Below are 26,787 nucleotides of genomic sequence, written 5' to 3'. Positions count from 1 at the left end.
ACTGGTTCCAGAACACCCTGGGCGATTAACTTGTCCAGCTGTTTGTCCACCTTTGCCTTGAGTGCGAACGGGACGCAGTGTGGCTTGAGTCTGATGGGGGCAACTTGCGGGCCCAGGGTGCAGTCAAAAACTTCGGAAAAGTCTTTAATGAGGGCCTCAGTTTCCACGTTGGAGATGCTGTTGATGCCGGTGACTTCCATGCCGAGGGCTTTGAACCATTCTAACCCTAGGAGGCTTGGTCGCGACCCTTCAACCACCACCAGTCAGAGCAGGCCTGAAAAGTCATTGAAAGTGACCTGGAACCGGCCAACACCTACCTACCACGCGAATGTTGTTTCCCTGGTACTCTCTGAGGTGAACTCGGTGTTGGTCAAGTTGCTTCTTTGACAGCCTGGGTGGTAGTCCCTTGAGTGTGTTCCAGGACACGACGGACATGGCAGACCCAGTGTCCATGTCACAAGGAGCTCCTTCGATACAAACCGTCACGTGTAGCTTGCGATGTGTCAGTGAGTTGGTTTGCCCCATCGAAAATCCTGATGAACAACGGCAGTTTGTGAGGGCAAAACAGTTTTCATTGGTGGACCGGAGTGAGGACTTGGCCTTGCGAAATGGTGGAGGGGGTGTGTCAGATGGAATGGATCGACATACCTTCTTGATGTGTCCGTTTCTGGAGCATCGCCAACAGATGGCGTCCCTGAATTGGCACTTGGCGCAGGAATGGTTGCCTCCGCACCTGGCACAAGCTGATTGGTCTTTAGGTTTGGATTTGGATTTTCCATGCTCCCGTTTAGTTTGGCTGCTGGCCTCCTCGTAGTCCACTGGAATTGGCTTCTTAATGGAATGTGGGTACTAGCCTTGCGGATCTCTAGAGCGGAGAGTTCAGCAGCTTCCAATGCCGCGGCCTCCTCCATGGCCCTCTGTAGTGTGAGGTCTGGCTTGGCCAGGAGACACTGCAGACGGATGTCCCAGATTCCGCAGACAACTCAATCCATCAGGGCGTCTTCCAGGTCCCGGAACTCACAATTAAGGGCGGCCTTCCTGAGCGCGTCGGTGTAATTGCTGGTGACTCCCCCTCTGCCTGGTTCCTATGGTAAAACACATGGCGGGCCGCAATTTTGGACGGCTTAGGTGCGTAGTGGCTCCGAAGCATGTTATTGAGCGTGTCCCACGGTGTCGCCTGGACTGCGAGAGGTGCAACCGACACTCGGGCCATCTCAAATACTTCAGGCCCGCAGAGGCTGAGGAAAAGGCCCCTCTTACGTTCCTGTGACACTTCTGTCAGTTCGTTCGCTTGGAGGTAACATTCGAACCGAGCGAGGTATGAGTCCCCTGATTCAGAGGCTGGGGCGAATGGCGGTAGAGGCACGAGTGAAGCCATGGTTCCGATGCCAGCGTGGAGGGCGATGGATGGAACACAGTGTTCTAGCCAGAACGGTCAGCTCTGAATTGGTTCTGTTCAGTGATTCAGCTCAGTGATTCCCAAATCTGGAAGTGCTCTGATGTCCATCCCATCCTCATCGCCAGTGTTGAATAGTGGGTGAACAGAGCAGCCGACACTGTGATTTCTCTAAGCAGCTCTTTGTGTGGAGGCTGAAACAGAACTGAACTCAACTGCTGAGCCGGCCTGCTTTTATAGAGGCTGGCTCAAACAATGTTAGAAACATAACTCAAAGTTTCCGCCTAAAGTTCCTGCCTAAAACGACTGACGAGGACCTGAGGGAAAATTCCAATACACAACATACATTTTTGCCTAACTCCAACAAAAGGCAAAACAGTTGGGCGCCAGAAGAGCCACTCCATAAACAGCTTGCCTGAAAAGGCCTTCTCTGTCTGGCCATCAGCCACCTAGCTTCAAATAATGTAAACATTTGGGGAAAGTTATAAAAGTTTAAAGCTTAAGCAGCTGTACCATTGCATGTGCATCTACATACGGTGTCTATTTCAGGGACTTTTAGCAGTCATGATTTTGTGCAAGGTGAAATTCAAAAAGAACTGCATCAATCACTGTAGTACAATAGGTCCTGTACTGCAAGAACAAATGGAAATAAGATTACTTTAGAAACTAATCAAGATGGAAATAGGTGGCTCTAAGGTTACAGAGAAGGTAATGTTATTCAAACTGTAAATCATCTTCTTGGTGGAAAGGAAAAATTAAGAGTAATTTCAATGCCCAATAAATAATGCATGAGATCACTTACATAATCAGAAGATGGGAAGATGAACTGAATCAATAAGAATGTCATAATTTCTGCAGTATTAAATAAGGATGAGGGGAAATCATAAGTTCCTCATAACAGATCATCCTGGTGATTTTAATAGGTTTCCCACTAAATGCAGAATACCGTTCTGCAAATTTCCATGTAAATGGTCAGTCCTTGGTTTCAATTTGATAGAGCAGATTTTTAAGCATGCATAGAGCTGAATCCAGACTGAGGGGTGCAATGTTATGAACACCTGAAAGCAGGGGCGCCTGGCAAGGAGGGGGCGCCAACATGCACGTGGCCTCCTGCCAACAGTGTTGCTGCACAAACTGGGAGGTGGAAGGGCGAGGCAGTGGGGAGATCAGCATAATGCATGCGCAATCACAGAACCATGCCTACGTTCACCAGCAAGCACAGCAACACCACTCAAGGATGTGTGGTTGGCAGCATCTCAACCCTGCCATGTGGGAATCCCTTGCAGCTGACCACAGTGCCTGGAGAGAGTCAGGTCATGCATCCATAACAGTGATCAGAGGAAGAATGATTGCCGGGAGGAGTGCAGAGAAGAAATGCCATAGTGCATCTGCAGAAGCACAACTGGGCGCCTTCATCTGCCCCAGCTGCAACGAAACAGGTCTCTCCCGTATTGGTCTCTAGAGCCACAGCGAGTGCTGCAACCTTCCGACAGCTTGACCTCGCCCCCAAAGGCGCACTCCTCTGAGACAGACAGATGCCAACATCATTTGAAACTAGTTCTTTACTACGGAACCCAACAAAACACCGTTTGTCTAACCTACAAAGCACTACACAGATGAATGTTTGAGCATTTTATATGAAGCTTGGCCTACCAACAGAGAAAGAAATATGTTTTCTCACTAGTGGGGCGCCTACCCTGAGGAATCCACAGTTCTGCTAGGAGCCAAATGGGCACCAAAACAGAATGTCTAGTCGCCACTGGGGGGGGGGGTCAGCAACACTTTTTAATTATTATTTTGATAAGCAAAATAAGCAGTTCACATAAGTGACACATTTTTAGCAATTTCGTGTTTACAATAAAAATACTGGTACCATGCTTCAGTTTTCAAAACGCTCAACTCTTTATTGTAGAACTCCTTAACATATTGTCTATGCTTAACATAGATTTCAAGGCTTCAAATAATCTTTGAGTGTTGGCCGGGTGCAAAAAAAATGGCACCCAGACTTTATGAGGTGCTTGCAAATGGAGACTCTTTAGACGCAAAATGCGACTGGCGCCCTGCTAATTTCGAACCCTGGTTCCACCTATTCTGTGAGGTAACAAAATGGCCCCATGTAGTATGTAAGGGGCTGCAACTGAAGGAGGACATGACTATATCTGATCAAAGAACCTATGTTTACTTTTTATTTAATGAGAAGGCCTAGTTTGGGACTAACAGCAGCCCGCTGTGTGGGTGGGAATAACACTCCTTCTGCCCCCTTTCCCCTTTATTTTCTCACTGCCCCTTGCAGTGCTTCAAGGCTCACACTGTCATAGTTCCAGATGTTATAAACAAGGGTCTAAAAGCTTAAAATGACAATGTTTGAAAGTTACCAGATTACTATACAATTCCATGTGTTTCCATGTGTTTCGTGTCTCTACTAGTGATCTTGTCAGCTGTCAGGTGTGAAGGAAAAGTTTGTTTGCTGAGCAGGTTGAGTCGCCAAGTGTTTTTTCCCCCTGCCAGCAAACAGTTAACTCGCAATGGCTCCTGATGGGCCAGAGTTCCAAGGGAGGCAGTTGGAGGGGGGGAGTTTCCACCACCGTGTAGTGTGTGGTTCTTAAGTGAACTTGTTCTTTAAAATTTGTGTGGTAATTGTTGCTGTCGTTGTTGTTATTAGTTAAACTGGCATGTCTAGAGCTTGTGGCAGCAATGAGTGGAACTAAGCATGACCAGGGGCTTGATTTTTCTGGTCAAAATTAAAGTTATGGAAAAAGTCTTAATTTGCCTTGTTAATTCACATAATTTTAGCAAGTACCGGTACTGGTGCTGCTGCATATTAATTGGTGGCAGTGGTGGGATTCCAGAGCAGGAAGTGGTTTGAACATGTGCCATAACGGCTTCATACAAGCCTCACAGTTGATTGGAAAGTGACATAGAGTACGGTAGGTATGAGCTTGTTATTACATTCTTCTGTCTCATTTGCAAGATTAGCCTCATCAGTAGTTAGTGTCCTATTAGCTTCTTCCAGCGATCCTATTGTGGCATCTTTTTCCGCAAGTTCTTGCTTATGCCTTGCCATCATTTCTTTTATTTCTAATTCCTTCATTATCTTTTCCTTTTCCCAATCAGAGTACTGTTCTTCAGCAATGGGGGGAGCCAACTGTTCTGAATCGGCTTTGGTTAAAGTAATCTCAAGTTGTGCTGCCAAAGAATCCCTCTTGTCCTGCAACTCTTGCATTATTTTGCTGCACTTCTTTACCGAGTTTTGCCTTTTCTTCACATTCTTCTTTCAGTTCTCGAACTTGAGTTTTATACGGTGAGGAAAAATACTGTTCTGCTTCAAGTTGGTCCTTGAACTGTCCATCAGCATTTCGATGTTCCTTGCGAAGTTTGTTGTTCTGCTTTTCTAAACTGAGTTTGATTTCCAAAAGTTTACTTCAGTGCCTGCTAAAATTATGTGAATTAACAAGGTAAATTAAGACTCTTTCATAACTTAAATTTTGGCCGGAAAAGTCAAGTCCCTGGTCATACTTAGTTCCACTCGCTGCTGCCACAAGCTCCAGACATGCCAGTTTAACTAACAACAACAACAATTACCACACATGTTTTAAATAACAAGTTCACTTAAGAACCACACACTACACGGTGGTGACTCCCCCCTCTCACACACACACACCAACTGCCTCCCTTGGAACTCTGGCCCATCAGGAGCCGTTGCAAGTTAACTGTTTGCTGGCAGAGAAAAAAAACACTTGGCAACTCAACCTGCTCAGCAAACAAACTTTTCCATCACACCAGGTCTCAAGAAACACAGTCTTTCTCCCCCCACCCCACCCCAATACATTTTTCAAGCCTCTTTTCTACTGTCCCAATGAAGAGCTGAGGGGAAAGGATTCAGTTTCGCGTGCAAGACAAGAGAGGGTTCAGTCTGACCCAAACACCTGCAGTAAATATGAAATGTACCATTTCAGCGGAGACACCGGATTTCTGGGAAGCAAGGACTTTACCAAAGCAATAAAAGAAGCCACATCTTCCAGGACATTCTAACAGGTAAGCAACACATTTCCTCCATTATGTATCTGCAAATATTTGGCAGAGACTCTGCAATTTAAAAACTAGCTGTCCACCTTACTTTTAAGCCCAGTGCAGGCATAACAACGCTGATCTGTTAACTGATCCAGAGTGGGCAGCGGTCTTGCATGCAGCTTCCTCTCCACAAGCCCCTTTCATTTAAAAGAATGAGAATGATACAAAAGCACAGCTGATATGCTTTCTGACGCTCCCATTCATTTCCACTGGAGATGTTCCCAATCCAATATGCCCACTGATTATAAATATCTGGTACAATAATTAGGCTTTCTTGGATGGAAGCAATTTTGAGAGCTGCTACTCCGCCAAGCCCTCATTATCAGGGGCATATCCCTGTTTTCTCAGAAGATGGCGAACAATTTCTCTCATACTGCTTGCCTCAAGAGAGTGTTCTTGCACCCATGCCTATAGCATATTTAAGCTCCTAGAGAAAGAGTTCTATTTCTGTACGGAATAATTTTTACATCATTAAAGAGACCTGCTTACATCACCTCAAAGGGTTCTCCCCAATGCTGAACATTAATTGTTCCACGCAAATGCCTTTGGCATATTTTTGAAAACACTCTCGAGATGTTTCAATTGTTCACTACTGTACCATTTCTTCTCAAATCGGCCTACACCTAGCAATAACAATAATAATAATACAGGCACAGTTTATACTAAATGGGGACTATGGAAGGAATTCAACATAAAATTATGTTGATTGTTAGATCATGGCAAGCATTTCCACATCTCCACTCTCTTCCCTCCAGATCATCCAATCTGTGGATTCCTCCAAAGCCCATTTTGGTTTGGGCAACAGAGGGGAAGGGGAAAGGAGAAGCCCCTTTGAACAAGCGTAAGTCCTTGTGCAGGCTTCTGCTGACAAGACTCATCCGTCTAATCCTGCCCTGTTCTGGGCCTTGGGAGGTGCTCCAGAGCAAGATGAGGCCACAAAACCCTCACTGATCATGGTCATCGACAAGAACCTGTGTTCGGGAACAGGACACAAGTTGCTTAAGGCCCTCCAGAATCACGAACTGAGAAAGTCAGAATGCAGGATGGCCGCAGCGCCATCAAGGAGCACAGCGTGCATCGACATTTCAATTAGAGGCATTTTCTAAAATCAGCACATTGGTGCTGAGCAACTTAGCAGCTGGACTTTATGTTCGGGGCACTCGTGATCATCATTAATATATTCTGCAATGACCATACAGCTGCCTTATGCTAAGTCAGATCGCTGGTCCACCCACTGCATAACTGTCTCCTTCAGCATTTACCAACATGGTGCCTTCCAGATGTTTTAGACTGTGACTCACTTTAAAGGTACTGTAAAGGTAAAGGACCCCTGGACGGTTAAGTCTAGTCAAAGGCGGCTATGGGGTTGCGGTGCTCATCTCTCGACGTTTGTCCACAGACTCACATTTGTTTGACTCACATTAGCCCCAGCCATCAAGGTCAGACTTGGCTTGTGGTGGTGGGCAGGATATACAGTGTTAAAAAAAAAACAACCAATTCATTTCACCGGTAGTGCTGAGGGAAAGAAATTGGGATGTTCTGCATGCTATGGTCCAGCTTAAGCAATTTGGGCTTACAGGAATCTGGATAAGCTCAGTTGGATAGAGTACGGTGCTGATAGCGTCATGGTTGCAGGTTCAGTCCCCAAATGGGACAGCTGCATGTGGTCTAGAGGATCCTCAAGGTCCCTTCCTGTAAGAGAGAGGGCTTGCAGAGAGCAGCCCACTCTGCTTACTTCTACCAGCTGGGAGAGCAGCAGCGAGAGCAGCAAGTCTGGGAGGGAAAACCAGGAACAGGAAGTGGTAAAGAAGGGTCCAGGGCTCCAGGCTGGGAGCAGGGAAGCAGGGAAGCAGGGGCAGAGCTAGCTTCAGCAGGGGCTGGAAGGGAGGAGGTAGGTAGAAAGGCACCTCAGGAGCCTGGTTTGGGACCACGGAGGACCCGTAGAGCAAGGAGGAGGGGCGTTTGGATGCCCAGTCTTAAAAAGAGGGTCAGAGCCCGCGAGACGCCATTGCGGGCTTCTGCCCCATGCAGAGCAGACATGATTTGAGACATCTCACCACTGTATATATAGCATGCACAATAAAACTCTGAAAATCCAGAGGATGTGTGGAGTGCTTACTCGGGAGTAGCCAACACCCTTCTGTGACACTTCCAATTCTATGATTCTATGAATCTGGCTTTCTAGTGCCTAACAAGTTCAATAATAAATTTACAGAGAGAAAATTCAAACCCAATGGGCTGTTCCTGCTCATGTGGAGAGTGGAGAGTAAAAAAAGTTTGTTTTTTGGAAGCCAACTCTCACACTGTGCGGACTCTAGAGTGCCTCAACCTTGGGAAGAAACTTTCTGGGAGACGCAGAAGACTTCCTGTCATCCTGTGTAAATTAAGCAGAAGCTCACAAAATGAAACCGTGGGCACCTGACTGGCCATTGCAAGAACGGTTTGCTTGGCGACATGGGCCACAGGCCTGATCCAGCAGGACTCTTCTTATGTTAGCCTGGTGTTACGGTTATAAGGATATGAGCAGATGGAGGAGGATGAGCAAAAATTGCAGAAGAATTGGGTTGAGTATCAATTGCCATGTAAGCACAAATAAGCCGATTATCTGAACGGCGTTGAGGAAACATGTAACTACACCAAGAACTGCAAATTTTCATATGGTTGCATAACTATTAGCATCTGAACATGAATTAGAACAAACTAATGCTAAATGTTACATAAGCACACTAATGAGTGATGAAAAAACAGCAAACCATATTCATCAGGTTAGAAATTTTGGCTTCCATTTTGTGTTTGTTTTGCTTTCAAGGCTTTTCCTTGAAAGCTGTTAGCACTCATCCTGTTTAATTAGGTTTTTAGTTTCCCACTAGAAATTTAAAAGGGAGAGGGAGGGATGGAGAGGGAGGCGGGAAGCTTCCTGCTGTACATAATTTCACTTTACACCATTTGACAGTTGAGGGAGAAATTTCTAGGTGTTCCAACCTTTCTTCCCTGTTTGTAATGAGGAACAGATAAAAATAAAGCAAATCAGAATACCCTCTTAGCTTCCACTCATGAAACAAACCTTGACAGACCAACAGAATAATCCAACCTGCTCCCCATTATGCTGGGCTGGAGTCTACGCAAGCATCCCTCCACCCTGCTTTCCTGGCTAAGCTAGCCTACACTGGCTGCCAGTTCTGGGGAGGGGTCCCTGGTGATGGAATTCTTGCCGGCAAGAGTCTGTAAAATGGTAAGCTGAAGGGGTCACTGTCACCATGGCCATGAAGAAGTGTTCCACTGCCATGAAACAAGGCACTCAAGGGCAGGGTGCCAAGGATCCTGAGTTGGTATCACTGCTGCCATGATGATATCAGGTCCTTAGCATGTAACTGTCTTGATATAATATATATGCACAGCTGTTAAAAACATTTTCCTCCACCTGCAATGCACCTGAATCACATCAACTTCAGCTACTTAGAAGTTCGTCAAGAGAATATGACAGAAAAAGCATTGCCTACTTTCTAACCCTCAAATGCTATTTATACCTTCCCCGTTTCAGCTCAGGGACATAAATCTATACAACGCTATCTGATTAAATTAATTCCTGCTAACATTAAACTCCACTTGCTAAACTAGACGTGCTGACCCTGTTTCCCCAGAGGTCTGTGTTCCTCCCAAATGTCCTATGGCACTGTCTGATTTCAAATTCTAACCAGATTACTCCAAAGTTATTTTCCTTGTTTTAGTGTTCAGGATATATCACAGGGAACAATTTAGGCTTCCAAACTGACAAATAAATAAATAAATAGGGGGTGTTTGCACCTACAAAATTTCCAAGCAATTTCATTTCAACAGCAAACACCTCTCTAAAAAGCTACAACAAATGAAATTTTGTCATTTCCTCATCTAACAATTATTGGGAGCCCTACACCAAAGAATTCTGAAGGTTGCACATATAGCTATTTAGTATTAACCATGCATTAAAACTCATATGACTACTGCACATCAAACCATCCTACTCACGAGTATACCCAGTGAAATTAATGCACCTAAGTTAGTCATGCCTATTAATTTCTTTGGGCCTACTTTGAGTAGGACTACAACCTATTGTAAATAGTCTGAAAAGCCCCAACTGCGAAATCTAGCAGCCAACCTTTCCCCCCACTTTTGAGGTATTTAATAAAGTAGAACAGCAAAGCAGAGTACCACAGGTGTGTCAGTATCCTTGAAAGAACAGTATTGACTGAAGTCTTGTACTATTGCAGAGAATGTGCTAATAAGCATTCTGATCACTGTGACTGCCACATATGTAAGGCACTTTAAACAACTCCTTTCAGAAGCACCTAGCATTGTTTCATTCTTTGTGTGAATGCCACCAAAAATTTAAAAAAAACCAGTTCGCCAACAACATTGTGCAGCTTCACTAAGCTTGTTTATAGACTCAAAAGATTGTTAGGAGGGGAAGAGTATTGTCATGCCAGCTATGAATCTATAACAAACACAAGCAGCATGTGTAGCATGAAAGAGAGAGCACAAGAATGTGAAGGCTTCCATTCATTTATCTAATTTAGCTACATCTGAACAGTACAATTCAGGCAGACCCAGTACAGTCCTATTGCTTCAAGTCTCTTGCCACTCCTAAGAAATTGGGAGCAGCGAGTAGCATCAGTCAGTCCGATTTTTCTTGTTCGGCGCAAACAGCCATTACAGTGGTACCTCAGTTCAAGTACACAATTGGTTCCAGAAGTCTGTACTTAACCTGAAAGTGTACTTAAGCTGAAGCGAACTTTCCCATTGAAAGTAATGGAAAGTGGATTAATCCATTCCAGACGGGTCCGCGGAGTACTTAAACTGAAAGTACTCAAACTGAAGCATACTTAAACCAAGGTATGACTGTAAATCTGTTTTCTCCAATGTTATCCACTCTTTCAACCAACACAAACAGGACTCCTCATAATAAATCTCCAAGTCAATTTTCAGAAGTACAATTTATCAAAACTTAAAATGGGAACATTCCCCCAAATCATTTAGATTTTTTTTAAAAAAAATTATTATTATTTATACCCCGCCCATCTGGCTGGGTTTCCCCAGCCACTCTGGGCGGCTACTCTATAAGTAACAAATTTGTTTATCCTGGCCAGCAACCATGTAATTTCAAAGTCATTAGACTGACCTAGAAAATTCTGAAAATCAATAGAAGCATCAGTCCCTAGGTTGGAAGTATGCAGAATATAGTGCACAGTGTCTTCAATCTGGCAAGAGGTTATCACACACTTTGTTTTCCTCACATTCATTCTTCCCTGACAGTCTATGCCAGGCATCCCCAAACTTCGGCCCTCCAGATGTTTTGGGACTACTACAACTCCAATCATCCCTGGCCACTGGTCCTGTTACCTAGGGATCATGGGAGTTGTAGGGCCACAGTTTGGGGATGCCTGGTCTATGCCTAAACCATGGTTAAGGGTTACAGCTATACCAATCTTAACCGCTGTTAATGCTAAATAAGATCCATCTTCACATGAGCTTATAGAATCATAGGCTCACAGAACTGCAGAGTTGGAAGAAATCTCAACTAGATCTTGCATGACAGTTGGCCATCCAACCTCTGTTTGAAAACCTCCAAGGAAGGTGTGTTCCTCACCTTCTGAGAGAGCCCATTCCACTGTCAATCAGCTCTTACTTTCAGAATTCCCCCCATCCTGATGTTTAGTTGGAATCTCCTTTTTTGTAACTTGGAAGCCATTGGCAGGAGAAAACAAGCTTGCTGCATGTTCCATGTGACTGCCCTTTAGTTATTTGAAGATAGCTGTCATACTTCGTCTCTGTCTCCTTATTAAACCATTTCAAACCCCATGGGTCAAGGTCAGAAGAGGGGAAATGTCTTGTTTCTACCAAATGGCACTTATTCTACAAATACCCCCCATCTCTTAAACTGTTATTCTTATGTGAAAGTCTGTAACTAGCTATGGAAAACAACTTTTGCACTTTCAACCCTGAGGCCGCGATGCAGCACACCAGATCTATTTTCAAGCATTTCACTGTCAATCAGCTTTTTACGCTAACCCTAAACTCTAAATGATTTTGGGGGGAAATCCCCTGGATTTAGAAACTATTTGGGGTTGGCAAAGGAAGCAAACTGGGTGAAAGATAAAGATTTGCAGAGGATTGATTTGTGTGGAACTGTGCCATCACAGCTGCTGAGACCAATTATAGCTATGCAAGATTTTTTAAAAAAATTGTTAATTGTCACAGTATGTAGGCTGGGATATCTGCTAAATAATTAACAGCCTACATTATTGTCAGCAGGTGCTTCTGCAATTAACCTCTGGCTATTTAATTGGTAGCTGTACCAAGAAAAGGCAAGTCATCCTTAAACGTGCGTCCAATACTGAAACTCAAAACAAAAACAAAAATATCACAAATATAACATCTACCGCTAGGTTTTAAAGACAGAGAGTAAAGCAGATCCAATGTAGAAAGAAAGAAAGAAAGAAAGAAAGAAAGAAAGAAAGAAAGAAAGAAAGAAAGAAAGAAAGAAAGAAAGAGAAAGAAAGAAAGAAAGAAAGAAAGAAAGAAAGAAAGAAAGAAAGAAAGAAAGAAAGAAAGACTCAGTGAAGTGTTTGCAGTCAACAGTTGAACAACCATTTTGATTTTAGGAGATTTACAGAAATTGTTTTTCACAAGTTTGCTTTTGTTGTGCTTAAACTTCACCTTCATTTAAGTTAAAGAAACAATGCTATTAGCTGTCCAAGAAATCTATTTATTAGATAAAAACAGAACACTTTACAATACAAATGAGGTCCTTCACAAGCAACTTGGCACTTTGCAACAGATCCTTTACAAGGAGCTCTGCTGTGATGCTCTGCAATGCAATACAGAATTTTTCACTTTCTGGGTGACTATATAGAAAAATGATAAAGCAGCAACAAGATTTACAGAGTTCGCCTAGATCAAAATTTACAGAGTAGAAGGCTTAAATCTATTCAGCATTCAGTCACACATGAAACATCTTCATATTTTTGCTTTTACAGTGGAACCTCGGTTTATGAACACCTCGGTTTACAAATTTTCGGTTTACGAACGCTGCGGACCCATCTAGAATGGATTAATTCACTTTCCATTACTTTCAGTGGGAAAGTTCACTTCAGTTTATGAACGCTTCAGTTTATGAACAGACTTCCAGAACCAATTACACCCATGCTTTGGGTTAAGTACGCTTCAGGTTGAGTACTCCACGGACCCGTCTGGAACGGATTAATCCACTTTCCATTACTTTCACTGGGAAAGTTCGCTTCAGTTTATGAACGCTTCAGTTTATGAACACAGACAGCTTCAGTTTAGGAACCAATTGTGTCCATAAACCGAGGTACCACTGTAGTTTGTATTTAGGAACATGATTCAAATAAATAAAAGTATTAAAGTTCAATCCTTGGTGAGCCTTCATATTGGTCTCTGACATTGGAGAAAGGTGGCAGGTTGATAAAGTTGTTCACTCTGAAAATAATTGTGGAAGAGAACTGTATGTGTTTATGTCTGCTTGATCAACAAAATGTGTGTGTGTGTGTTCTGCTATATGTTAGATATGATGAAAGTATCTGAGCGTTATGAGGTGCAAACATGTTTTTCTATCATTGCTGCACAACGTCCACTTCAAAACTCTTCATACCACTTGGACACCTATGCTGTAAACTTACAAAATGTCCAATGCTTTATTTATTATTTTACCTAGGGTGTTTGTACCCCACTTTTCAGCCCAAAAGACAGTCCCTACCCACAGGCTTCAGATTTAAACGAGAAAAACCCAAGGGAGAGTGAGGAAAAGGGGGGAAAGTCTGGGCACCCATTTCCTACACCGGATGTTCCTATGATGACCAGCTGGCACAGTTTGGAGCAGGGGTAGGCAACCTAAGGCCCATGGGCCAGATGTCGCCTAATCGCCTTCTCAATCCAGCCACGGATTTATTTAAAATGCATCTCTGGATTATTTGTGGGGCATAGGAATTAGTTCTTTTTTTCCAAAATATAGTCCGGTCCACCACATGGCTGAAAAAGTTGCTGACCCCTGATTTGGAGGAAGGAGGTGCCTGATGAAGCTGATGAAATGAGACCCAATTCCTATCTCCCCCATTGAGGCAGTTGGATTGGCTGTCCCCAAATGACACTTGAGGGGAGAAGAGGCTTGATGGAGCTGGCCTGTCACAGCAGTCAATGGTGTGAGCTGTGGTTCACAACTCTCTCAACAAGTCTGTCCCCTGGCTAGTGACATTTCACTTGCTACTCCAATAAGGATCAGAAGAACCACATTCAGTTTCTGAGTCACACATTGGTCATAGGTTTTTAATAAAGCCTTTAAAAAAGTGCAATTAATTCATATTTGATTTTACATCCCTTTCTTTTGATTAGCATTTTGATTTCTCTCTCTCGTTATAAGACAATATTAGTATACTTAAATAAAATAGGGGGGAAATTTGTTACAATAACAACGAAAGCATGCAAATACAGGAAACTCACCTGATGCCCTTCTAATGAACCGGTTTATCACTGGAGCTAAGAGAAACAAAAAAAGATGTTTTGTTAGAAAATTCTCACAGAGTACAGAATACAACACTCTCTTCGCTACATGAAGTAGATTTCTAACATACTGCAGTTACTACAGTTTGTTTGTATATATATTTATCTTTGTTGAAATGTGCATAGATATGTGAAATGTGCATACATAGATACTACAATGAAATTAATTTCTCAAAACGTCACTTCATGATGAAATTTAAAGGAACAAGAGACTTGCAAGCAACGGTTCTGGGGACCAGCATGAGTCAGGTGAAATTTACTTCTCTTTTCCCCCTCTAATCCACAGTCTGCCAACATTCAAAACCACATTGTCTTTTCCCTGCCTACGTAAGGATTCATTCACAATGTTTGTATGTGCAAGGACTTTAACTCAGAAGTGTAATCACCCATTTGCCAGCTAATGCAGGCTAGGTCCTGAATAACATAACTCCAAGCCAGGGAAAATCACATTTTATCAGAAGAGCAGCCATGCTAGATCTCTCGAGGGCTGTAAGCGAGGGCACAGACAGCTGAAAGAGCATTATAATGTTCTGACCATCCACTGAGACCTCATTTCCAATGACTTGAGAAGAGTGGGGACAGTTGCAAAAATTGACCTGCAAGTTTGACACAAGCATTTCTTAATGTAAAGTATTGCAACGTGAAGTATTGCTCACAATTAAAAATGTGTTTGCACTGAAAGAAAAAGTTCCATGATGTGCATTACTTCATAAATGATGTCAAGTCAGGCAGCCAGTAATAACTCAAGATTCAATTTCTCTGTCTCAGGGATGAGGACCCTGCGGTTTTCCAGATGTTTCTGGGCTCCAGCTCCCCTCCCATCCACATGACCAAAGTAGCTCAGCCCATTTTATGGGGGCCAGGGAGAGACTGAGTAGTGTAGCAACCCTATAGTCCATTCCTGATGTGCTGCAGTTGCATTTTTTAGAGAAATGAGGGAGGGAGCTGTGAAGTGGATTGTAGCTGCATTGCAACTACCGAAGGGATGAAGGGGGAGAATTGAGGGTTTCAGTGATGACTTGGGAAGCCCAGGAGGAGAAAGGGGAAAGTCCCATTGTACCGGCTCCTGCTGTTTAGTAGAATCAAACCCAAGGTCTAGTTGCCAAGTCTACCTCTCGAGAACTAAAGGAGGGATAGAACTGGAATAAAAGTTCCTCAGAGGCTAGGCCTAGCCTGGCTTCACCTTTGCTCAAAGCACCAGAAATGGCAGGCCTGTTCTCAGATTTTACTTTTGCTTTATTTACAGTATTTTCTGTACCACCACTCCAAAAAGACCAGCAGATGTCCATGGCCAGATCTCCTTTACAAAGCTAGTGATGAAACACCTTTCATGCATTTTGAATTTTCAGTTACAGTGCTGCCTCGCATAACGAATGCCCTGCTTAAGGAAATTTCCGCTTAACGAAAGGTTTTTTCTAGCGGAGGTTGCCTCGCTAGACGAATTCCTTTTACGAAAAATTCGTCTAGCGAATCGCGGTTTCTCATAGGAATGCATTGAAATTCAATTAATGCGTTCCTATGGGCAAAAAAAAATTCAAAAAAAATTCAATGCATTCCTATGGGATTCGCTAGACGGATTTTTCGTTATAAGAAAAGACCCGTGGAACGAATTAAATTCATCTAGCGAGGCACCACTGTACTTGGTACAGCAGATAACTAGTCAGGGGTAGCAACATAAACAGCTAACGACCTATTTCTTCCCCTTTTCTTTTTTCTTTTACAACAAACTATTTCTAAAGTGTTTATACTCATTCTGCCTTTATAGTAACCCCACTCTGCACTTAATAAAGTATACGAGTAAGGGTCACTGAATTTCAACTGTGTCTTTGAAATTTCCGTTTCTAATTACAGATGTACACTACTGTTAACTGGTACCAAGGGAGAAATGTTACAAAATGCAAAATATGGTTCTTTTTTGTTCTCCAGCTGCTCTTTCCTGTAGTATCTTGCAATGCCGTTTCACCCTCCCTTGTATAGGATACTCAACCTCAGGATTGCACTCACAGTCCATTCCCTACTGAATGGATTGGCTGGGGCACGAGCAGCCCCTTCCATTATCGTAATGTTACATATTTATTTTGGAAATATGTATCATGCCATGTGGCATAATAGCGCCCATTAACACATAATTGAATAAATGAAACCCACAATCTAGAAGCCTTAAAAAGATTAAAAGTAACACAATGCAACTGCAAAACGTAAGCTGGAATAAAAGGGGTTTGGGATTTTTCAGGGGTGGCCAACTCCCAAGAGACTGCGCAGTGATCTACCCCCTTTCTTGGGGTTAAGGTCAAAGTTGTTGAGCTTTTGGGGGTGCAGGGCAAATATGTTATATATTGAGCTTTTTTTTTAAGGGGAGCTGATGTTGTTGGGCATGCCATTCTTTTTCAATGCACTAGCCCAATGGGCAACTTGCATTTTGCCACTGTTGAGAATGCCCTGTCCCTTGTTCCTGCAAATCTAATTTAAATAAAGGACAGGACTCAAAGCAGGCCATCACCCAAATGTATTAGTATATGTTTCGTTTCACGGTATATGGAGACAGTTCTCCCTAGGGTACCTTGAACCAAGTGCATTCATGACTTAAAAGCTAATACAGTGATTGGGGGTGGGGTGGGAAGAACAACAGCAATGGACAACACTGCAGGGTTGCTGTGAATACCATTTCAGCCTCACTCAAATCCCCAACCTGCAGCAAAGGAGTGAAATATTATTGGACTATATTGACAGGTATAAAGTACTTTCTCAAACATCAGCCTGACTCCCACCCTGCAATACTCCAAGTGAACTGTTGTTCCTTTGTAGGTTTTTTGTGTGTGTTACTTATTTTGCTTTGCCAATTCATGAACAGTTGGGAGTGGGTGATGCTTATTCCGATTGGTCTTTCATTCATTCAACTTGATCTCATTCTCAAATGCATTTTTCCTCTGCAAAGTAATCCTTCACTGTTTGGCCTTGCTCTGTAAGAAGTACCGTACCCATGATCACCCCTTCTCTCTCTACTATGGGTACATAAACCTACCCACTTCATACATCTGATGAAGTGGGCTCTTGCCCAAGAAAGTTTATGACACAAAGAGTAGTAGTGAATATATTAAAGATACCGCAAGACTCTGTTGTTTATAACCAAGAGAACTGCTGGGAGGGCAACACTAAGACTGTGAAGCACATTAAAAATAATGTACTGTATAACGAATTCCAAATTCTTTCAATCAAATACAGCCCTTTCAAACTCTCAATTTACCAACAGTATATAACCCAGTTTGGCCATCAGTGTTATATGTAAGCAGATTATTCAATTAAGCCAACAACAATAACTTTAGCTGCCACGTGATTTTAGGACAGGCATCCCCAAACTCAGCCCTCCAGATGTTTTGGGGCTACAATTCCCATCATCCATGACCGCTGGTCCTGCTAGCTAGGGATGATGGGAGTTGTAGTCCCAAAACAGCTGGAGGGCCAAGTCTGGGGTTGCCTGTTTTAGGCATTAAGAGTTGATGACACCATAGAAAACAGCTTCCAAATGAGCAAGTCTAACCCAACGGCTAATACTTCCTAACCATCTTCATATCTATTTTGAACTTTGTAAGAAACCAAAATATGACAAATGTTGTTTTCCACTAAACAGCACCCATCTTCTCTGGTTAAGAGATTCAAGCTGATACCTTCAGTGACAGTTTGCTTTAAAGCGCAACTCACTGTGGCAAACAGGAGAAACATTTTGGTCCCCAGGGAACTGCTTTCTGTCCTGCTGTACAAAACCACGACTGCTATTTGCAGCAAAAGGCAGATAACAAAGGCAGCAAGGGAATAGCCATGAAAACCAAACCACCCTCTTAGCTTTTTAATTAAGGCCATTTCCAGTATGAGGGTGAGGGGATTGTAAATCTCCAATATTAACACAGCTTTTACAAAAAAAAGAGCTCAGGTACAGTTGCCACTTTTAAAGATATCCAGGGTGTTGAAACTATTGTGATCTTGTTAGGGAAGTCAGGGCAGGGTGGGGCGGGATGGGGTGGCCACAGAGAGGCAGAATAAACTACACAGGGGGAAATGGAGAGCAATTCTCTGCTGTATACACCAGGCCAGCAACTCGTTTTACAAGAGGGCCTTGAGGAGGCTGCTGTGGAAAATGCATTTCTTTTTTTGTGTATAATAAGAATCACAAGTATTCTTATTAGCATCTTCTTCTTCCTATATACATAAAAAGGTAAGGTTGTCAACATGCAACCCCCATTCAAGGATTTGTAATGCCGTGTCACAATCCTGGATGTGCATGAGGACAGGCTAAGAGAAGGAAGCAAAAGAGAAGCCAAGTTGCACAGCAGAAGTAGCCATGGCATGGGAATGAGAAGGCAGGGACTATGAGAAGGGGGAAGTGGTGGTTTAAAACAATGGCAGAAATCTGAGGCTTTGTCTGTAAGTTGCCTTGTGTCCAGCCAGGGGGAAAGACCAGGTGTAAATAAACAGAAATGCAACAACTGCAGTCAAGGCCACTCTGAAGTTGAGCAATTTTATCCTCGAAGGGTATAGCCACATCATGTCCTCAAATGCTCCAGAAGTTCCTCCCCCACAGAGAACAGCCCAAGGAGAAGAAACGGGTGGCAGTTTAATTCTTTATTGGCAAAGTACAGTGGTGCCTCGGTTTATGAACACAATTGGTTCCGGAAGTCTGTTCATAAACTGAAGCGTTCATAAACTGAAGCGAACTTTCCCATTGAAAGTAATGGAAAGTGGATTAATCCGTTCCAGACGGGTCCGCGGGGTACTCAACCTGAAGCGTACTTAACCTGAAGCATGGGTGTAATCTGTTCATAAACTGAAGCGTTCATAAACTGAAGCGAACTTTCCCATTGAAAGTAATGGAAAGTGAATTAATCCGTTCCAGATGGGTCCGCGGCATTCGTAAACCGAAAATTCGTAAACCGAGGTGTTCATAAAACGAGGTTACACTGTACTAAATTACAGCATCTCCCAAGGTGCACAGGAAATACAAGCCACTCCTACTATGTAGCTAGCTAGGCAACTACTCCTCAGGCTAGTGCCCTGAAGTGGACCACTGAAGCAACAGCGTAACCACTAGGGTTGCCAGACTCAATAGTGGGCAGGACTTCTGTGCCTTTAATTGCCCTGCTCTCTTTTGAGTCTGGAAACCTTAAAGAGAAACCAGCAGACCCTTTGCTTGGAAATTAAACAAAGGGTCTGCTGGTTTCTCTTTAAGGTTTCCAGACTCAAAAGAGAGCAGGGCAATTAAAGGCACAGAAGTCCTGCCCACTATTGAGTCTGGCAACCCTAGTAACCATGCCTCTCCCGAACTTAAATCCCTTCACCTGAGTGAAATGTGCACTGTGCATCAATCAACCTGAGACTTCTCTGGCATGGTAGCTGCTGCTGCGCCTGGCACTTTAAGCCCCTCATTATCCTTGGAGACGGGGAGGAGGGGATGGAGGAGATCCTAATGGCCAGACTCTCTCAGGGACTGTTCTCTTCCTCCTATTCCCAATCCTTCCTCCAACTCCTCCCCTCCCTTTGACAGCCCCGACTCTTCCTCTTCCCCCAGCCCCGAGTCCTGCCTCATGGGTGGGCAAAGAACCCCACAAATCCCTGGCCTCTCCCTCTAGATCAGGGGTCAGCAAACTTTTTCAGCAGGGGGCCGGTCCACTGTCCCTCAGACCTTGTGGGGGGCTGGGCTATATTTTGGGGGGGGGGGGAAATGAACGAATTCCTATGCCCCACAAATAACCCAGAGATGCATTTTAAATAAAAGGACACATTCTACTCATGTAAAAACACGCTGATTCTTAGACCGTCCGTGAGCCAGATTTAGAAGGCGATTGGGCCGGATCTGGCCCCCGGGTCTTAGTTTGCCTACCCATGCTCTAGGACTTCCTCCAGCTCCCTTGCCTCCTCCACACACCCCTCAGAGCCCTTCAGTCCTTGACAGTCAGCGACCTCCAGACTGTCTGACATAACTATGCCAGCTGGCTACTAGAGGATGCAATGCCAGCTGTAAAAATGAGCTATCTTCACAACCTGCACTGCCACATAGTAAGCATAATTGTATGTATTAACCAGTGTTTGGTGGGCTTTGCCACCTATGCTCTCTACTCTTTGTCTGCCTTGCTTTATAAGCTTCAAAGCTCCCCAGAATTCCAAGGAGCCCAAACACTGGAGAGAACTCTCAGGAGCAATAATATTTCCTGTTTCATCTCACTGTTCCACAGCAAGACTAGAGCACCAACGTGTCTGTCAGCTTTCTTGGCTGCAAAGCCCACCCCCCAGAGCATTCAGGAAACACACCAGGTTCCATCAGTCTCTGAGGGCAGAGTGGCCCAGGGGAAATTGCCACTGTCAGACCAAACTTCACCAGGTAATGGTTTGACCCTGACAAGAGAGTCCACCCCTCATATCACTTGGGACAAAGGCTTCCACAAATTCTTTCAGAAAGCACACAATGATTTTCATGGGGTTCAGTGTTATAGTTAAGCTTCCATAGCTAAACTATAGCACTGAACACTCCATGGACATTCACTGGACTTTAACAGTCTCTATTTCCCCTTGCAAAAAACCCCTCTAAGTAGGTCAGCATCATCCCCATTTACTGCAGGGGAAGATGAAGCTGAGATATTGATTACTTAGGATCTCTCCATAGTCGTCCTAGTTCCACTGAGCTCTTAAACTAAGAGGCAGTGAATGGCCCAAGTTCACACAGTGAGCTTAATGGCAGAGTCCAGGCCTCCCAGCTCTTAGTCCATATGAAGGCTTCTTCTGCAAACAGGTGTCTGCATTTAATTTAATGGAGAGGACAGGCTTATAAACACACCTTTCACTCCTGCGAATTTGCCTCACCCACTGAAATGAAGACAGAATCCCTTGAGGCTGGACAATTCAGCATGCATACTGCAGCTACCGAATTCATAAAAATTTGGAGAACGGGGAAAGGACGTCTCAGATCCAAGTTTAACAAAAGTGACGGCAATGGTGAAAAAACATTTGTTCTAACTTGAAACACTGGCTGCATAGCGGTAGAAAAAGAAAGATGCCGCAAACCTCAAAGCTCACTGACTGTACAAGGAAGTCAGTTTTGCAATATTATAGATCAACCTGTGTTGTGATTTCTGTTGTGTTCCGTTGCATTACTTTTGAATCTGTTTATGTGCAAAACAAAAGCATGACATCTGTACATAAATGGCGTTGAAAAACCCAAGCATTTCTGTTTAAATAAACTTGACAATTATACTACAAAACAGTTTTCTTCAGGCACATGTTCTTTTTGCCTTTCCGAGAGAAAGTGCTATGCTATTGTTTCGTTGCTAGGGAGACTGACTTGCGTCATCAAAAGTATTCTGCACCTATGAGCATGCCACGTTTTTTCTTAAGGTCTATGCACCCAAGCAGCAGCTAATTGAAGAGGGTCAGGTGTTCAAAGTTCTCTGCATCCAGCATCTGTGACGGAAGACAGCAGGAGCTATCAGATCTAGTGTGCTTACCCAAGTGCCTAACTGGAAGCCACAGCATGCCCCAAAGTGCACCTAATTTACATACCTAAGCAAGGGCTGCATAAAGCTGAGTATCTACTGCATCAGTGCCTGCAATTCCTTGTATGCATGCCACTTCCAAGACAGACAGATATTAGAGCAGCAGGAGCAAGGTTTCCTTTCTGTATTTGAAGTGCATAATAAACAGGGAGAGAGGGAGGGTAGCCTTCATCTCTTCCAATGACGTCACTTGCTCAGCCAAATCCAAGCGGGTAAAATTTAATATTATGCATAGATATATAGATACAGAAGGAGGGAAGGGAGAACATGAACATGGAATCACAGCTCAGAGATGGGGGGAGAGTGTGAAGGATGCCAAGAGTCCGTCCTTTCCTGCAACATGCTTGATCCCATTGCAGTTTTCCTGACAGAGCACAACTGATAGACAGCTGCAACTAGAATTTGCCCTGCTTAATGAGAAAATGTTTTTAAAGGTTTACTGCGTTTTTATCTCTTTCTGCATTTTGTTTCAATCAACACTATCACTACTACTTGCTAAACATGATAGCTCCAGAGTTTCATTGTTTTCATGGCATGTGCTTTCCCCACTCAGTTGTTAACTATCACTTGAAAGTTGAAATTCAGTACATATACTTGATGCCTTGGCTAATATGCAGAATTTTAATAAATATTTTTGGAGTACTAGCTGGCCCTGCCATGTGCCGCCGTGGCTAATCCCTGTGACTGCCAGCACCCTGTGTCGATCCATGAGTCGTATCAAGGCTCCTCTTCCCCCCACCCCCCAGGTCATCCCTGTGACTGGTCCCACCGTGTCCTGACCTATCACGTCCCCTCCTCCCCCCAACCCCCATCCAGGTGAGTCAGTACCTTCATTCGGCCTAGTCTGTAAAGGCTTTGGCCTAGTATGTAAACGGCGGTAGAGGTGCTGTTGAGAGGGAAGGTTCTTTTCTCAGCATGCACTTTTGGGTGAGTTGTGTGTTCTGTAACACGGGGTTTTAGGGGTTTTACATGGCGTAGGTGTGACATCTGTCTTAACACACTTTATAAGATTAATCTCATGGTAGCATGGGACGTTGTGTGCAAATTTGAATGCTATTGGTCAAGCGATTTCGGTGAAAAATGGAAACACACCCACATGCTGTTTTTACATTTATATATGTATAGATTATGACAGATCTGGAACTTTGCAATAACTCAGAAATGACACCTAAATCTCTTTCAGCAACCATCACCATTGTATATTGTTGTTTAGTCGTGTCCGACTCTTCGTGACCCCATGGACCATAGCACGCCAGGCACTCCTGTCTTCCACTGCCTCCCGCAGTTTGGTCAAACTCATGTTCGTAGCTTCGAGAACACTGTCCAACCATCTCGTCCTCTGTCGTCCCCTTCTCCTTGTGCCCTCAATCTTTCCCAACATCAGGGTCTTTTCCAGGGAGTCTTCTCTTCTCATGAAGTGGCCAAAGTATTGGAGCCTCAGCTTCAGGATCTGTCCTTCCAGTGAGCACTCAGGGCTGATTTCCTTCAGAATGGATAGGTTTGATCCTCTTGCAGTCCATGGGACTCTCAAGAGTCTCCTCCAGCACCAGAATTCAAAAGCATCAATTCTTTGGCGATCAGCCTTCTTTATGGTCCAGCTCTCACTTCCATACATCACTACTGGGAAAACCATAGCTTTAACTATACGGACCTTTGTTGGCAAGGTGATGTCTCTGCTTTTTAAGATGTTGTCTAGGTTTGTCAATGCTTTTCTCCCAAGAAGCAGGCGTCTTTTAATTTCGTGACTGCAGTCATCATGGAACCCAAGAAAGTAAAATCTCTCACTGCCTCCATTTCTTCCCCTTCTATTTGCCAGGAGGTGACGGGACCAGTGGCCATGATCTTGGTTTTTTTGATGTTGAGCTTCAGACCATATTTTGCGCTCTCCTCTTTCACCCTCATTAAAAGGTTCTTTAATTCCTCCTCACTTTCTGCCATCAAGGTTGTGTCATCAGCATATCTGAGGTTGTTGATATTTCTTCCAGCAATCTTAATTCTGGCTTGGGATTCATCCAGTCCAGCCTTTCGAATGATGAATTCTGCATATAAGTTAAATAAGCAGGGAGACAATATACAGCCTTGTCGTACTCCTTTCCCAATTTTGAACCAATCAGTTGTTCCATATCCAGTTCTAACTGTAGCTTCTTGTCCCACATATACATTTCTCAGGAGACAGATGAGGTGATCAGGCACTCCCATTTCTTTAAGAACCACTGTACATACAATCTGTATATGTTATTTCATTCAATATCCTTCATTACCAACAATCTGTTAAGCAGGAACCTACATACAATCACTAAGTTTCACATTGTGATTACACATTAGCCGTCCAACACAGGTCACTGACAACTTCATTTGGTCTTTTCTAAAGAAGCAATTACCTGGATTGAGAAATCATATATTACCCCTTTCACAAGTAATGAATTATAGGACCTCTGTTGGGTCCCCTCTGCCAAAGTTTTGCTCCTATACTTTATATCCTAAGGTGTTAAAAAAAGCTACAATTGCCAGTATCAATAGCAGCCATTTGAGTACAAGCAAGTCACAACGGTGACTTATTAATTAAAACCAGCACAACTAGAGAGTTTGATTCCAACTACGGTACACAAAATGGGCCAAAAATGCTCCAGGTCTTCACTAAGCAGTTCTTCACTATTGGATGTAATCTAGGATAGGAAAGCTGCCGTCCTCTCACGCTGCTCTAGGAACAAAATGGCACCCATATCACGTGGTGTGTCTTTGTACATAGAGTGTAGATTGTACATAGACAATAGATTGGGGTGGGCAGGCCTATGCAGAGATGTTTGTATCAATTTGCCCCACAAACAGCATGAAGTTAAGGAAAAGAGAGGGCCGTTCTGTGCCAGACCAAATAACCACCCACAGGGACTGCCCTTCTAGCATTCTACCCCAACGCTTTCCAAGCCACTTGACACCTCTCTGTTCCACTCCTGAAACACAATGATCTGAGAGACTGCTTCCTTTCCTGCAAACCATCTCTCTTCAGATCAGCAGAGGGGGCCATCTTAGTAACTCTGCTGTCCCTAAGTTGTGGAATTCCCTCCCGACAGAGGTGGGCCTGGCATCTTCACTACACAGATTTCAGGGACTGCTAAGGACACACCTCTTCACCCTGGACTTTGAGACCTGAGGTGTGTGTTTTCAGAATTCCTGTGACTGTCTCACCTGCTTTTTACACTGAATTTTAAAATTGTTGTAAACTGCCCTGGGACCTGCTGGTGAAGGGTAGGCCTGGGTGATACTGTATAGCGATACATCGCTCAGGACCAGTTTGAGGGTTGAAGCATGATGGCACCTTCACCCAGCAGTAGATCACGGGTGAAACTACTGCATTCCTGAGTATCTCCACCACCAGCGCCCAGCGCACCAGGGTGCCGGGTGTCAATACTGCTTCTTCCTTCCTCCGCTTTTCAACATTGTGATGTTTGGCTGGTGATACCTTGCGGTATTAGGGACCCAGGTGGCGCTGTGGGTTAAACCACTGAGACTAGGGCTTGCTGATCAGAAGGTCGGCGGTTCGAATCCCTGAGACGGGGTGAGCTCCCGTTGCTCGGTCCCAGCTCCTGCCAACCTAGCAGTTCGAAAGCACGTCAAAGTGCAAGTAGATAAACAGGTACTGCTACAGCGGGAAGGTAAACGGCGTTTCCGTGTGCTGCTCTGGTTTGCCAGAAGCGGCTTTGTCATGCTGGCCACATGACCTGGAAGCTGTACGCCAGCTCCCTCGGCCAATAATGCGAGATGAGCGCGCAACCCCAGAGTCGGTCACGACTGGACCTAATGGTCAGGGGCCCCTTTACCTTTATACATTGCGGTATTGAAAAGCTGTTATCACCCAGCCCTAGTGAAGGGCAGGTAATACTACTACTGTACTACTACTACTACTACTAATACTTCAAGACAGTGGTAGGTGCCTAAAGCAGCCCCTTAGGTTTCTCTAGAGTAGCACCATATTAAACACAATGGCACCACCATAAAAAAAGAAAACCAAGCCAGACATCAGATACCAGGTGCCATCTTGAAAACATCTTCTGTGGAAGTAGTAAAGGCTAGAGACTTCACATAGTTGACGGCGCATAAGCTAGTATGAATATATTTGTTTTTTTAAGAAATAAAACTACTCTTAGTAATAGTGCAGCCTTTTCATATACTGTATTGAAATGAACATGAATTCATATTGATTCCTATGATTTGATTTTGGGCCACAGACTGGTTTTAAACTCAGATAGAAGCCATTTTTAAATCAATGATACAACTCCTGGCACTGAACAGAAATAATTTTGCATCCAACAGCAGTGGAGCTGCTAAACAAACATACAAAATTAGTTGACTTTGAAAGCCAACAGTAAAAATCAGATGTTCTGTAAATAATATTGATATTCCTATAGCTTGCTTTTTCAAACATGTACATGTCACACACACTCTTCAAAAAGCAAAAACAACAACACCCTTTTCATTTCCTGTTATTGGTGTCAGCAAACTTAGAGTTGGGACTGAGTAAATTAAGAATTCACCACATCCCATCCCATAGCTGTCAAGTTTTCCCTTTTCTCATGAGGAAGCCTATTCAGCATAAGGGAATTTCCCTTTTAAAAAGGGAAAACTTGACAGCTCTGATCCCATCCTCATTACAAGCTGACACCAACGTCCTTCTGAAATTCAGTTCTGCTTCATATGCCAGCGTCCCTTACCAGTTATTTCTACTTCCCATCCAAGTGGAGAAACTGGTATCAGGAGGACTCAACGGTGCCAAGTCAGGCCTTGAAGACCTTATCCTTAAGGTCCAATCCTCCCAAACAAGTCTGGGGATTTATCTCAGAAGCAAGGGAGTTGTCGTTTCCACTGCCTCTTAACTCAATGAATTGAGCTGGGAGGCAAAGGAAATTAAAAATCCTGTTACAAAGGGTCCAGACTTCCAGGATAATTAACAAGGCATCTCCTGTATGCAGGGAATTCTTCCTGCTGTCAGCTCTCATCCCCTTTTGCATTTGCTTAAGGAGGAGGGGAACTGGTACGGAAGACTAGGAGTAAGTTCCCCATGGCATGTAAAGCAGACAAATTAGATCGAAAGCTTGGAAACTTTCTCCCTAGTGATCAGATACAAATATTACAAGGCAACCGCTTTGATCTCTGACAGAGTGTTAAATATTTATTCCAGCAAAAAGAAAGCAATTCTAGTAAAATAAAATCTGCCAAGTACAGTTTTAAAAA

At 43.7% G+C, this 26,787-nt stretch overlaps 1 protein-coding gene across 1 annotated transcript in view; it reads right to left on the bottom strand.

Moving 5' to 3' along the window:
- Nucleotides 1-26,787, bottom strand: part of PRKAR2B (protein kinase cAMP-dependent type II regulatory subunit beta) — a 55,373-nt gene that overhangs the window by 23,653 nt on the left and 4,933 nt on the right. Inside the window, exon 2 of the mRNA XM_035128314.2 lies at nucleotides 13,961-13,996. Coding sequence (XP_034984205.2) covers nucleotides 13,961-13,996 — 36 coding nt within the window. The remainder of the gene's footprint in view (nucleotides 1-13,960; nucleotides 13,997-26,787) is intronic.

Source organism: Zootoca vivipara, chromosome 10 (assembly GCF_963506605.1).
Source record: "Zootoca vivipara chromosome 10, rZooViv1.1, whole genome shotgun sequence".
Classification (NCBI taxonomy): Eukaryota; Metazoa; Chordata; class Lepidosauria; order Squamata; family Lacertidae; genus Zootoca; species Zootoca vivipara.
This window is presented reverse-complemented; position numbering and strand designations above follow the sequence as displayed.